The 15,763-nt window shown below is 45.6% G+C and overlaps 1 protein-coding gene across 1 annotated transcript in view; it reads left to right on the top strand.

The window, feature by feature from the left end:
• NWD1 (NACHT and WD repeat domain containing 1) overlaps nt 1-15,485 on the top strand; it is a 95,407-nt gene extending 79,922 nt beyond the window's left edge. The window contains exons 17-18 of the mRNA XM_030219929.1: nt 13,407-13,512; nt 15,178-15,485. Coding sequence (XP_030075789.1) covers nt 13,407-13,512; nt 15,178-15,485 — 414 coding nt within the window. The remainder of the gene's footprint in view (nt 1-13,406; nt 13,513-15,177) is intronic.
• The last annotated feature ends 278 nt before the right edge of the window (nt 15,486-15,763 follow it).

Here is a 15,763-nt window from a genome sequence, read left to right as displayed (position 1 = left end):
ATCCAGGTGAGTCCAAGAGATGTTTTTGTAATCAGCGCGTGAAATGGGCCAAAGCCACAACCTGAACTTTTAGAGAACCCCACGCCAATCCTTTCTGAAGACCGTGATCTGAGCAGGGAAGGGAGAAAGTCAGCATTCAGAACACCAGCCCTTGAATGTCCTCTACACCCTCACATATGCCACGGATGTAGATTGCTTCCAAGTCTGAAACAAGATAGCAATGACTTTTCATCTCAACTGAGCCCTTTCAATGGCTAAGTCATAAGACCAAAGGGGCACGGATCCTCCATGAGCACTGGACCTTGCTTCAGTAGGCTGTATACCTGAGGAAGACAGAGAGAATCCCCATCTAGCTGAAAACCCTGGCTGGACAGTCATTCTCCTGGGTCCAAGGAGTGCCAGCTGAAGAAGTCCACCTCCACATTCAAGGACCCAGCGATGTAAGCTGCCAACAAGCAGAGATTTTTCTCAGCCCAACTCATGAGGGAGGCCTCCTCCACTGCCTTGCTTATTGATATAAGCCATTGCCATCGCATTGTCGGAGAAAACTCAAATCGGGGCCTCTCTCAAGAAAGGGAGCAAAGTTGGGTAAGGCATTCCGCACTGCCCTGAGCTACAAGTGATTTACTACTACTACTACTTATCACTTCTATAGCGCTACAAGGCATAAGCAGCGCTGAACACCATACACAAAAAGACAGTCCCTGCTAAAAGAGCTTGCATTCTAAATTGGACAGGTAAACAGACAGCACAAGTAAGAGGTAGGGGAATTAAAGAGGAGGGGATAGAAGGGTACAGGGCAAGTGAGTAGTGGTTAGGAGTCAAAAACAGAGTTAAAGAGGTGGGCTTTTAGCCTGGATTTGAAAATGGCAAGAGACGGGGCTAGACGTACAGGCTCGGGAAGTCTATTCTAGGCGTGAGGTGCGGTGAGCTAAAAGGAATGGAGTCTACAGTTAGCAGTAGAGGTGAAGGGGACAAACAAGAGATATTTACCCACAGAACGGAGTACTCAAGAGGGGGCGTAGGGAGAGACAAGAGTGGAGAGGTACTGGGGAGCGGTAGAATGAAGGCACTTATAAGTCAATAAGAGAAGCTTGAATTGAATGCGGAAATGGATAGGGAGCCAGTGAAGTGACTTGAGGAGAGGGCTAATGTGAGTGTAGTGACTCTGGCGGAAAATGAGTCGTGCAGCAGAGTTTTGGACTGATTGAAGAGGAGAGAGATGGCTAAGTGGGAGGCCGGTGAGAAGCAGGTTGCAATAATCAAGGCGAGAGGTGGTAAGAGTGTGGATAAGGGTTCTGGTAGAGTGCTCAGAGGAAGGGACGGATTTTATTGATGTTATAGAGAAAGAAACAACAGGTTTTGGCAATCTGCTGAATGTGAGCAGAGAAGGAGAGAGAGGAGTTGAAGATGACCCAAAGGTTACGAGCTGATGAAACAGGGAGAATGAGAGTGTTATCCACAGAAATAGAGAAAGGGGGAGAGGAGAGGTGGGTTTGGGGGGAAAGATGAGAAGCTCGGTTTTGGCCATGTTAAGTTTCAGATGATGTTGAGACATCCAGGTAGCGATATCAGATAGGCAGGCTGATACATTGGTATGGATGCTGGTTGAGATGTCGTGGGTAGAGAGGTAGATCTGGGAGTCGTCAGCGTAGAGATGGTATTGAAAGCCATGGAATGATATCAGAGAGCCAAGGGAAGAAGTGTAGATGGAGAACAGGAGAGGACCGAGAACAGAACCCTGAGGTACACCGATTGGTAGTGGGATAGAAGTGGATTTAGCAACCACTGAGACTCCTGTTCCATCCAGGTGCCCTGTGCCAGATGGAACTTATAATGAGCTCCCCAACCCGACTTGTTGGCATCCGTTGTCATCACCTCCCATTGTGTTATTGGATAGTCAAATTCCTGGGCAACAACCACAAATTGCATACTCCATCTGGCAACCAGCGTCCAAGGAAGATGAAGGTTGTATTTCTGTGACACCAGAGACCAGCAGCTGAGATGAGACTCCTGTAATGGCTGCATATGGTTCCTTGCTCATGGCACCACTTCCATCGCCACCGTCATTGATCGCAGAACCTGGGTGTTGTCCCAGACCCTGGGACTGCATGAACTGTGGAGAAGACAAATTTGTTGAACCAGCTTCAACCTCCTGCATTCCATAAGGAAGATCCTCTCTCTGGCTGTGTCAAATAGAACACACAGATACACCAGTGTCTACAATGGAGTTACGTCTACGCTTCTCAAAACTGATCACCTAACCCAACAACTGCAAAAGACAGGGCAACTTTGTCCATTGCCATCCTGCTGACTGAACAGGATGATGCAGGAATGAGCCAGTCAGTCATCGAGACAGGGATGAACTCAGATTCCCTGGTGCCAAAGGAAGGCCGCCACCATCACCATAACAATGTAAACGTTCTTGGTGCCATGGCAAGACCGAAGGGCTAAGCCCTGAACTGAAAGCGAAGGCCCAGCACCGAAAAATGTAAAAGCCTCCGATGCTGTAGCTATATGGGTATATGCAAGTACGCCTCTTTGAGATTTAGGGTGGTGAGAAATTCTCCTGCTTGAACCAAGGCTTTGACTGCTCTTAGTGTTTCCATGTAAAAATGCAACACTTGGAAACAGCAGTTTAGACCTTTTAAAGATCTAAGACTGGACAAAAGGTGCATTCCTTCTTTGGGACAATGAAGAAAATGAAGTATCTGCATTGTCTCTGTTCGGTCTGGGAAACTGGAACAATGGCCTGGAACGCTGGCAAGGATTTTACAGTGGCCTGAACCTTGACTGCCTTGGTTCCCTTTCAACAAGGAGACTGCAAGAAGAGAGGAGCAACTGGGTGGGATAACTCCAACTTGTAACCTTCTGTAAGATCCAGAACCCAGCCCACACCTCCTGAAACAACTGAAAACGTCCTCCCACGAGAAGAAAAGAAGAGTGGACTAGCCTCACATCATTTTGAAGCTCAGGAGACGCTGGGCACTCTGACGGAGGAAAACTTCCTGTCTGCACAAATGGAAGATTGGCATGCCTGAAAGTAAGACGTCTGACCATATTGCTGATGGTAAAGCTGGTACCATCTGCTGTATCAAAACTGAGTTCGAGTCCCCTGAAGATGGATGACCAGAGGCTCTCGGCTTATCCTCCGGCAACTGCTGTGGCTTAGTTGCCCCCAGTTTTTTCACCAAGTTACTGAGATCTTCTCCAAAAAACCACTTGTCCCAAAAGAGCAGTTTAACTAGACGCGACTTTGATGTTGCGTGTGCTGCCCAATGCCGCAACAGCCAAAGACATACTGCGGGCCATAGCCCATAAAATATCATAAATATCATTCACCAAGAAGGCCAACCCCACTTCCAGCTGGGCATTATGGCGCCCATCTTGTGTTGCAGACTGCTCAAGCCACTTCAGGCATGCTTTAGCCACGAACAAGCCACACACTGTCGCTTGAAGGCCCAAAGAGGCCACTTCAATGCTTGTATCAGCAAGCCTTCTAGCTTCCTATCCTGTAAGTTATTTAAGGCAATGCCCCCTTCTGATGGCAAAGTGGTCTTCTTAGTCACTGCTGTAACAAGGGAGTTCACTCTAGGAAGCTGCAATTTCTCTTTTTCCTCCGGAACCAATGGGTAGAGGCGAACCATGGCTGTTCCCACACTCAGCCCTTTATCTGGTAAGACCTATTCTTCTGTAATCAGCTCCTGAATGTCTGGATGCATTCGGAAGGCCTTAGAAGAACCTCTGAGATCCTCATGGTCAACGAAGATGGAACTCCTGACACTGAAGCAGAAGGCTTCTCAATGGAGAGCACTGCCAATGCCTCAGAAATATATTCAGGTCCTTAAAAAACCGCTTCAGTACTTTCGAGTTATCCCTCTGCTCAGGAGGGAGCTCTCCTCTAACGGCTCCAAGGCCACATCAAATAAAGAAGCAAAGATAGACCTCCAAAAGTGGGCAGTGAGTGAGAAACTGAAGCACCTTGTAAGCAACTCTGTCCTTGCTTCAGCAAATATGCCTGGTGAAAAAGCAATATAAACCCTGGAGAAAACAAAGATCTCAATGCAGTTGAATGCTCTGTTGTGCCCTGAGGTTGTAAAAAGGCAGCTGTGCATCATGCATGTTCAGACAGAGGCTGACCTCACTGCCACTTGGCCCCGACAAAATGGCATCTGTTCCCTTACTCTCTTGCACCAAACTGCATACTGGCCCTGCCGGAGAGCCTAAAGTCCCCGGCATAGTCGGATACTGTGCCAAATCCAAAGACATGCTTCTACCAACCGTTTTCCTCATGTCCCACAAGATTCCTGGCTTGCATACACTGCAATGCCTCAACACTGGCTGGTGGGTCCCACAGAAGGAAAATCACTTAACTACCTCAGCATGGTCACCATTCACTCCAAGTGTCACAAGCACAGCACAACTTGGTCCCTAGCAGTAAGTCAGGATCCCTCCCCTGACACAAGTAGAACTTGCAAGCCTTCCAAGCGGTTGAGTCAAACTTTAGTCGGACTTACCATTGCCAGCTTCTCCCCCCAAGCTAAGTCTCCACAAGTCTTATCCCAGATGAGAAAGGATCAGGCCTGATACTCTGTCCCACACTCTCCAGTAAACCTCTTCGCAAGGCACCAGAGACAGGGATCTGAAGACCTCTAGATTTGACTCTGCAGACTCAAGTCACATGCAAAGCTCAACTGGGAACCAGGAGCAAATCATTCAGAGCAAGAGACTGAAAAGTGTGTCCATCCACCTACCAGAGATAGAAAATACTGAGGAACTGGACAGGGCGTCAAGAGAGATATATCTCAGCTCAGTTTTCAGTTCTCTATCTCCACCTCCTGTTTGATGAACACAACTATCCTAGAGGTTCTGGAATAGTGGGAAGCTACATAATGGAAATGACCGTTACACTTTAAACAGGGCATAGAGGGGAGTAAGCTGCTCGGAGCAGCAGGTAAAACTCTGGCCATGGTGTAATTGGTGCCAATTGCCATTTATCTAGTGGCTATTCTATTTGCTGGTGGAATAGTTGACCCAACATCTTTTACAGCTAAGCAGCAAGGGTGGTACATGGAGGTAAAGCATATGATAACCTCTGGACTTGGATGAAATGGTGAGGGAAGGGCAGAATGTAGACAATTAAAAATTTGGATAAAATGTTGAATTGTGGGACTAGTGCTTTAACAGCAGTCTCGATTAAGCAAAAAGACGGTGTAGTACAGAGACTTTTACAGTCCATACGTATGCATTTATAACTTAATGCTGCAAAAGAGTCCAAAATATAGCAGCTTACAGATATTGTAACTGTGTGACTCTGGGGCTAGCCCACACTGTAATTAGGCATAATACAGGGATGGCACATTGCTATGTATGTTGATCTCACATAACATTATATGACTAAGTTATGCTGTGGCCAAATTGTATGGATGGACCATACAAGTATTCATCTGCCCTCATTTACTATGTTGTTATTTAACCTTCTCTTGAGAATGGACTGCCAGGGACAAGTGCTCAGCCTGCTACTCTAACCACTAGGTTACACCTCCATTCTATTTTTTTTCCACTTTAAATTTTTTATTGTAATAATTCTGTAACAGTCATTTTCGCAAAGAGCAATCTTGCTCACATTATACGGTCTGTGCCAGAGCCAGTGGTGGGAGGCGGGACTGGAGGTTGGGAGCCAGGATAGTGCTGGGCAGACTTATACGGTCTGTGGCAGAGCCGGTGGTTGGGAGGCGGGGCTGGTGGTTTGGAGGCGGGGATAGTGCTGGGCAGACTTATACGGTCTGTGCCCTGAAGAGCATAGGTACAAATCAAAGTAGGGTATACACAGGGGTGTGCTGGTAAATTTTTAACAACAGGCTCTTTCTCCGGACGTAGACAGCTCTGCAGTTGGAAGGGCCAGGGGTGGCCGGGGGGGGGGGGGGGGGGGAGAAACACTTGCCTCTCTCTCCTCCCTCCCTTCGTGTGGGCCCGCTAGGCATACCTTTGCTGGCAGCCAATAAATGGACTGCCACCACTCCCAACGTCGTGCTCTGAGCAGCATGCTGGAACTTCTCTCACATGCTTGAGAAGTCCCAGCCTGCTGCCCAGAGCTGGAAACATGGAGCGAGGAGCAGCAGTAGTCTATTTACTTGGCTGGCAGGGCTCAGCATCCCCACCAGCAAAGTAAAAGATAATTCAGCAGGGGGCCCAAGCCCACATTTTGGGAGCCAGTTGTTAAGTAGCTATGGAGGGCCCTACTTTAACAACCGGCTCCCAAAATTCTTAAAAACTTAACAACCGGCTCTTGCGAGCCTGTGAGAGCCTGCTCCAACACGCCACTGGGTATACACAAAAAGTAGCACACATGAGTTGTCTTGTTGGGCAGACTGGATGGACCGTGCAGGTCTTTTTCTGCCGTCATCTACTATGTTACTATGTTACTATTTGCCCACACAGGGGTCATCATTTGCTGGACTGTAACATCTTGAACTAGCGTATTAACTATATACACTTCTCCACAACACATAAACAGTATCCGCTCCCCAAACAGACCGTGCGCCCATAATATACACCATAACCTCCCCCACCCTACCAACCACATCCAGCCCCTGCTCAACTTGAGAATAACCCCTAAGTCTTTGGGACACGCTTTCTCTCACCCTCCCCCCCAAACCCACCCACCTCCTATAATACTCCACCATCCTAAATGCAGGTCAATTGCTGTTGCAATCGAGCCCATCCGCCTTTGTGTCGCAGTACCCCCTCCCTGAGGTATGCCATTAGACACTCCATGTGTATTAACTGACCCAATTTGCACTTCCAATCACCCAATGTCAGGGAGTCTGCCCTCTTCCAATGCTGTGCTATGAGGCACTTTGCTGCTGCCAACCCCCAGTGCAGCCATTTACGCTCCTCCCAAGCGTCCCTCTCATTATGTAAACCCAAGAGGCACACCAAAGGACTGCACACCAAAGATGAGCCAATCAGCTTTACCAATGCCTTCATAACATCCTGCTAAAAGGGCACCACCCTGGGGCATGTCCACCATATATGTAAGAATGATCCCAATTGTGAGTTACACCTCCAACATAGACCCGAAGTACCCGGGTACATCCGGTGCAGCCTCTCCGGTGTGTAATACCATCTAGTGAGAACTTTATACGCATTTTCCTGCACCAAAACACACACTGAAGCTTTCTGAACCTCCCCACAAATAGCTTCCCACTCCTAATCGGAAAAACTGCAATTTAAATCTGCTTCCCAAGCCCCCTGAAAGCTAAATGGTCTGGGATCCCATTCCCGAAAAAATGTATTTATCACTGATATAGGACTGGGCACCCTTCTCAATAAAAGCCACAGGTTTTCCAAACTTTCCATCTCTTGAGGGTTCCCCCCCCCCCCTTCCAACCCAGTGTCTCCACAAAGTGTTGAATCTGTAAATAGGAAAAAATATCTCCCCCGGGCAGGCCATACATGGAGCACAGTATATCAAAACTCTTCATCCTACCCCCCTGCAGCACAGCTCTGAAATTCAATATACCCATTTGTTCCCATCTCACAAATATGGCATTTTCTCTCCCAGCCTCAAATTTTGGCTCCCATTGCAAAGACGCAAGTGTAGATACCCTATCAGTCTGACCCCATTTCCTCCGCACTTCTCCCCACAGTTCCACCAGATGCCTCACAAACGGATTTTGTATCTCAGCCAAAATCATTCCCACTCCTTCAGTAGTCCACAAGTAGGAACGCATTGGCCTATGAAGGCTATACGACTGCTCCACCTGACTAGCTGGCTTTGTTTTCCCCCTCACCCAGTGTATAATCATCTGCAGTTGGGCAGCCAAATAATACCACTCAATATTGGGCACTGCTCTACCCCCCTCTCAGGAGCCCCCCACAATACATGTCCTGCTAAATGGGGATGCCTACCCTCCCATATAAACTGTGACAAAATACCCTGCAATTGTTTAAGTGTCCGTCTCGGAACCACCACTGACAGCGCCTGAAACAGAAATAACAATCTAGGCAGCACGTTCATCTTCACTAGGGCCGGTCTTAGGCAGAGGCGACCGAGGCGGCTGCATAGGGCCCCGCGCGGCGTGCCTCGCCGACCACGCTCGTCTGCCCTCCACCCATGTCCCGCGACGCGAGTCTCCTCGTTCCCCTGCTGCTCCCCCTCCCTCCAGCCACCTGAGACATCTCCCGTCTGACCCCCCCCTCCCTTCCCCGTCCTGCCAAACGACCCTCTTCTGTCGCCCGCACCTCACCTGACCGACCCAGCATTTAAAAAAAAAACCTTCAAGCGGCGGTGCCGGTGCCTCGCGTCTGAGGGCAGAAAACTCACTTCGTCATTGGCCGGCATTCCCTCAAGTCCCGCCCTCTGATGTAACTTCCGCAAGGGCGGGACTTGAGGGAAGGCCGGCCAACGACGAAGCGAGTTTTCTTCCCTCAGACGCGAAGCATCGGCACCGCCGCTTGGAGGTTTTTTTAAAATGCTGGGTCGGGTCAGTTGAGGTGCGGGCGACAGAAGAGGGTCGTTTGGCGGGTCGGGGAGGGGGGTCAGACGGGAGATGTCTCAGGTGGCTGGAGGGAGGGGGAGCAGCTGGGGAACGAGGAGACTCGCGTTGCGGGACATGGGTGGAGGGCAGGGGGGACGGGGGGGTTACTGGACATAGGTGGATGGCAGTTGGCAAGGGGGGCAGGAGGGTCGCTGGACATGGGGTGGATGGAGAGGAGGAGGGCTTCTGGACATAGGGGGAGGGCAGGGGGCATAGGAGGGTCACTGGACATGGGTGGATGGCAGGGGAAGGCATAGGGGACAGGGGGGGTTGCTGGACATGGATGGCAGGGGGGACAGGAGGGTCGCTGGACATGGGTGGATGGCAGGGGAGGGGGGTTCTGGACATAGGTGGAGGGTAGGGGGCACAGGAGGGTCGCTGGACATGGGTGGATGGCAGGGGAGGGGGGTTTCTGGACATAGGTGGATGGCAGGGGAGGGCAGGGGGCACAGGAGGGTCGCTGGACATGGGTGGATGGCAGGGGAGGGCATAGGGGATGGGGGTTGCTGGACATGGATGGGAGGGGAGACAGGAGGGTCGCTGGACATGGGTGGATGGCAGGGGAGGGGGTTTCTGGACATAGGTGGATGGCAGGGAGGACAGGAGGGGCGCTGGACATGGGTGGGTGGCAGGGGAGGGGGGTTTCTGGACATAGGTGGATGGCAGGGGAGGGCAGGGGGCACAGGAGGGTCACTGGACATGGGTGGATGGCAGGGGAGGGCATAGGAGACGGGGGGTTGCTGGACATGGATGGCGGGGGGACAGGAGGGTCGCTGGACATGGGTGGATGGCAGGGGAGGGGGTTTCTGGACATAGGTGGAGGGCAGGGGGCACAGGAGGGTCGCTGGACATGGGTGGATGGAGGGGAGGGGGTCTCTGGACATAGGTGGATGGCAAAGGAGGACAGAGGGGACAGGGGGGTTGCTGGACATAGATGGATGGCAGGGGGGACAGGAGGGCCGCTGGACATGGGTGGATGGAGGAGAGAGAAGAAATGCTGGACATGGATGGAGGCGAGGGAAGAGTGAGGAAGGAGATGAGGTGAGGGAAAAGGAAGAGAGGAGAAAAAGTGCACGTGGATATAGAAAATAGGCAGAAGCTGGATCCACTGGACAGTCAAGTCTGCGGAGGACCCAGCCTTTACTTACGGATGTAGGGCAAGAAATGAAGAAGAAAGGCGGAAAGTAAAGAAATAAATGGAAAGGAAGCCCTGGAAACGGAGTTAAGAGGACAGATAGCAGCACAATCGGATACTGAGCCAGCATGATCAGAAAAACAAAGTCACCAGACAACAAAGGTAGAAAAAACTATTTTATTCAAGATTTATTAATTGGAATATGTTAGTTTTTGGAAATGTGCATCTGTGATATTTTTCATGTAAGTTTTAATTTTTGTAGTATTGCTACATACTGAGTCTGACTTCTTGAGGTAACTTTCCAGTTCAGTATTTTGCATTCATGTGTTTTTCAGGTGTGATCAAGGAAGGTGCAGTATTCTGCTAGCGTATAGTTTGCAGCCCTTTTTGTTTGTTTTTTTTCCCTAGGTTGTGCACTGGTGTTTTAGAGCCCGGTGTAATTACAGTTGCCTTTCCACGCCACGCATAAGGTTGTAGCTCGTCCTGTCCTTGGAATTAGTGCTGTTTATGGTTTGTTAAGGTTATGAGTGTGTTTTTGCACACGTTTGTGTATAGTGTTTTGCAGTGGAGAGATTGTGTGTTGGCCTTACTAAGGTGGCACCAAACATCGGAAAGGGTGTAGAGCCTAAATCATGACACACTCTCTCTAAAAGGGTGTTTTGTGGCTCTACATGAGAATTGTGATATTATGATCCCTTGCTAGCTTCATATTGTTGATAATCTGCATTTTCCGTATGGCTGGTATATTGATGTATAAGGTATTAATTGTGACTTTTTTTTTTTTTTACTTATTTTTTTCTGTGTGTTGTCAGACAATTATGGATGACAGAGTCGGAGTCTTCTTGAGTCAGAGAGTTGTGGTATATATTTTAAAACAATTTTAATACCTTGGTGGTCTATATGTTTTTATATTGTACATTATATTTTACATATCACTTAATTTTATTGTATATCTTTTCATTTCATTTTTATTTTATTGCATACGTATATGGGTTACAGAGTAATAGGGGAATTTGAAAGTACTGAATCTTTTCTTAATATTTTTCCTTTATTCTCCTTTGTTATGAGAATTGGAACTACTAATTGTAGTGGACTTGAACTGAATAATTTCTGGGGAGGGGAGGTTTTATGATAGCATTGTGCTTATTATTTCAATCAGTTTTTTGTACAAGTTTAGCTTCATTTGTCTTTATTTGAAATTTCATAAATAAAAAAATGTTCTAAAAATGGAATAATTTTATCAATGGGGTTGAGCTAGGGTGGAGGCGGGACTACAGTGGGGCGGGGCTATGGTGGAGGTGGGGCTAGGATGGGGCCCCACCAAATTGGTCTGCATAGGGCCCCGCACTTGCTAAGACTGGCCCTGATCTTCACCACTGCCATATGCCCCCAGCACAAAAGCCACAATCCCTTCCATCGGGACAACTCCCCCCGAATTTGGTCTATTATCTTCCCATAATTAAGACTATACACCCTACACCTCCATTCTATTAACAGGGCCCACAGTTGATTAAAACCAACAGATTCCCCCAGATTTCCTATTCCTATATTTTCTATCACAAGCATAACTAACAACTTACCTAGCTTTAGTAGGGGTATGAGGCCAGTCCTAGTTTTCAATTTGCATCCCCAACACAGTGTGGTATTTATAATCCATAATAATACTATACATTGAAATCAGCACTACAAGTCCCATAATGTACCAGGGCAGAGTTATCAGAAATCCAGAACTGGGCTATGGAGGGAATTTTTAAAAAAATCTTTAGAGGTCTTTAACGTAAAGCATGCCCATAATACATAATCATAAATCTGAAGCCAAACAATCAATAGGTAAATATATATATCTAAAAAAGACATATTTTTATTTCCCCACCAAGGTTAATATAAATTGAACAAACTCCAGAGTTAACACAGTGCAGAACAAATGCAAACCTCTAGAGATAATTAATATTTTATAGTAATTACTCCCCAAAACATAATGAAACCATCACAAGAAAAATAAAATACCCCCACCCCTTCATGAATCTATGTTGTTATCTTATAAAGACCATCATCTACTATTACTTTCCAGGCAAACAGCTATTTAGTGCTCCAGTAGGTCCGTTATTTACCTGTATATTGGCTCCTAAGGTATCTTTGCCTGAGCTTTCTCCATAATTTCACAATCCTGTTTTTCAGACTGTATCCCCAACTTCCTTTCTCATCTCTCTCTCTGTGCAAAATAACCCAGGGCCTTGTCCCCAAGGTATTTATATACAATTGAGATGAGTTCCTTGGTACCAAAACAATCTTCACAAAAATCCTCTAAAAGGATAGATAAAAAATGAACAAGGATATTATAGATATAGACATTGGTTGGTGGTAGCTGGAAAGTTCAAGACAGGGACAAAACTATTGTCCTCAAATAGTTGATCCAAACATGCCAGTCCCATCGTCTCCCATCTTTAAAATATAATAGAGGCCACACCAGGATGTCATTGGGATAAACCTAGATAACTGAAATTCAGTTCCCCAACTCAGTTTATTCCAGTGAAGTTTTTTCTTTTTACTCTTTTTTCATATCGAGCAGTTCATTTGAATAAGGCTATTAAAGATGTTATTGTCTACAGTTAATTACAATCTGTTTGGTAAACAAAGGCCTATCTATTTAGAAAATGTGTTCTAAATCATTAGAATATGGTTGTCCAGCAATAGCTAGTTTTCTTTGTTTAGTGCTTTGTATTTCCTGGCAAAGTCCAGTCATCTTAGAGTATGTGATCCGCATTGAACTGAAAGGTATACGACGGAATATAAATTCATTGTTAATGTTACATGCCCAACTAGATGTGAAGTAGTTTCAGAAGCATCTACTACTGCCTTGGCCGGAGCTGTCCTATAATATAAAACCAAGTTGGGTACCTCAAAGTTCCCCTTTTTCCTGAGGAGGGTAATTATAAATGTTGTGTCTAAGTATAAATTTTATGCATTGTTTAAGGTGTGCAAATAGGCTCTTATACAAGCCAGGTGTACACTTTTTTAGTAGGTATGCTAGGAGTGAACAGTAAAGACAAAGCATGGGCAGAATTGCAATTTACAAGTATACATTATAAAATAAGTACAGATGCACATAAAGTACATGTTCACACCTTCAATCTAGGCATGATTTCTGCAGTATAGTATTTTATTTATTTATTGCATTTGTATCCCACATTTTCCCACCTATTTGCAGGCTCATTGTGGCTTACAGAGTTTGTTATGACGTTGTCATTCCATGATATCACATACACTTAGTATTGTATAGAGATTAAGTAAGGGAAGAGAGAAGGAAGGTGTTAGGCAGGATAGTATGGAAGGTGAACTTTAAAAATTGGAAGGATTGGTGAGGTAGTTTTGTGAGGCTATGGGTATAATTTATAAAGACACAATGGCCTTTCTAAACCACCCTCAAAATGTCTCTACCAGAATGGGTTGACAACTTAGACCAGGTACAGCAGGGAAAATATTTTGCATTCTCTGTATCCTTCTTCCTGCCTGCAACCATGTTTTCAAGGTTTGAGAGTCTAGAATATGAAAACTTTAGAAGGTCCAGAACACAAGAACTTTTCAGAACAATTCCCATATGTAATTACAGCTTCAGAGAGTTGTGACATGAATCTTGTTGCCCTTGTGAATATTTATGAGAGTCAGGTTTTGATAGGCCACTTCTGAAAAGCTCCAATATAATCTTTACATTCTACCATTTTTGGCAGGGTTTCCTTTTCCAGGGTATCCTGTGCGCTTGCTTTTCACAAGATGACAGATATGTCTACACAGGATCACAAGACCGAACCATTAAAGCCTGGGATGTCTCAAGGGGTTAGTAATATTGTGCTAATTATGGCAAGTCTAAATGTGATGTAAAAAGAGAGTGCAAATGTTTTTAATGCAGGAGCAGCATCAGTGCAGTTCTTCAAAACAGCTAAGATCCCTCTTTACTAAGTCACGCGCTAATGCCGAAACAGCCCATTCACTTTGAATGGGCTATGTTGGCATTGCCGCACTGCTTAGTAAACAGGGGGGTAAATGCTTTGTTACTGGTTCTATTGCTGCCTCATGGTGTTATTCCTCAGTCTCTTTCTTTTTTGGCGCTTGTCCTTTTCATGAGAGGTGTGTATTTTTTTTTTTAAAGCTGACATGCCTTGCAGCGATGATCTTTGGAAACATAGATACAGCCCTAATATAGAAAGTTTGGCCAGTAATTTTGGTGTTTTTATCTATGACTACTAGTTCCAAGAGGAGAAGAAAGAAGGGGACAAAGGATGTTGTTAGCATTTTATTATTGCTGGAATAAAACTGGATTTTACATGTGGCACAGAAGATGAAAGAGATTTGGGCAGAATATGGTATCAGTTTCCATTATTCTCACCTGTGGTGTTTTTGACTCTTTTGCTGTTCTTGCTCTTGGCTTTGGTTCGGTTGAGACTGGGTGGATTTTTTTCAAGCCCCCACTACAAGCACAGTATTTACTAATATTTGGATTTTACTCACACCTTTTTTTCAATAGTAGCTCAAGATAAGTTATATTCAGGCACAGTAGGTATTTCCATGTCACTGGAGGGTTTACCATCTAAAGTTGTACTGAGGCAATGAGGCTTAAGTTACTTGCCCAAGATCACAAGAAGCAGCAGAAGGATTTGAAGAAGGCATGCCTAGATCTCAAGCCTAGTGCTCTAACCATTAGGCTACTCCTCCACTCTACCTCTGATGTTAAAACTTGACTGACAAAAACAAAGCTGCCTTATTGGTGTTCATAGAATTTGTTTATAGATTAGAACGATAAGTTTTGATACTGGGAACGAAGAAAGTGTAATGGAGTGTAGGGAAGTAAAAAAGGGTAGTGATAAAGAGGTTCTTTGAAAATAAACCACATTGAAATCATTTTTCCTGAACACCAACAAGGAAGCAAAGTACAGGAAAAATGATTTCAATGTGGTTTATTTTCAAAGAATCTCTTTATCTCTACCCTTTTTTTCACTTCCCTACACTCCATTACGCTCTCTTCGTTCTCAGGATCAAAACTCACTTATCATCCCAATCTATAAACAAATTCTTCATGACTATACTCAGTATTTCAATAGTTTCGGTTCATGGTCTGCATCTCTGGAACCTTTTACCCACTTCTCTGCGGCATCAGACTTCTCTATTAACCTTTAAATCAGAACTTAAGACATTTCTCTTTCAAGATATTTATGGTTAGATTTTCTGTTCGCAGAGTTCCCTACTATTATTTCTGAATTACCAATAAACATATTTATTGTTTGTACCTTCCCCCTCTTTTACTTGAAAATATGGAATTCCTCCCCCTTCCCCACTCTAAGTTTGTCTGTCTATACCCATGTTACTGTTTTTCTTATATCTGAAGGAATTGTAAGCTGCCTCGATGGTACTCCTGGCTAGCGGATTAGTAAACTTAAATAAACTTGAACTCTATAATACATATCACTTCATTCATCTAAAGCTTTTTTTTTTTTTACACATTAGGTTCGTTACTGGCTGTACAATATGTTTATGCTGCCGTTACCAGAATTCTGTCTACCACAGAAGGATTTATTGCAACCACAAGGCTAGGTTATGTGATAAAAGAGGCCTTTCAAACTCCAGATTGTATCAGCCAGCAGTACAACCCCTTACAGAACATAAAGGCCACATACTCGCTGAGGTCGCAGCAGAACGAGAACAGCACTGTGAGTGCCGCACAACCTGAAAAACGGTACAGTAACTTGAGAAGGACACAGCAAACCAAAGCAAACCAGGGAACAAAGGCCTCTCAGATCTGTAAAATTGTCTGACTGCTATGTACTTGGGGAGATCTCCCTTAATACCACCTCAGTGCCCAATCCACGGAAGGAGATCAGAGTCAACATTCGCAGTAGTCTTTTATCCTATTTTGCAAGCTGCATTGTATGCCAGTAGTGTGAGTGTAGATGCATTGCTGTTGATGAAAAAGGAGGGAAAAAACTGGATAGTTCAGAAATAACAATACAGATGAAACTCCAAGTAACACAGTAAGTGGTAGCACTGACCTCAACAGCCCATCCAGTCTACCCAACATGGCAGCCAGAGCCAC

This window comes from Microcaecilia unicolor, chromosome 11 (assembly GCF_901765095.1).
Source record: "Microcaecilia unicolor chromosome 11, aMicUni1.1, whole genome shotgun sequence".
Classification (NCBI taxonomy): domain Eukaryota; kingdom Metazoa; phylum Chordata; class Amphibia; order Gymnophiona; family Siphonopidae; genus Microcaecilia; species Microcaecilia unicolor.
The sequence above is the reverse complement of the archived record's forward strand: the minus strand, read 5'-3'. Positions and strand labels throughout refer to the sequence as shown.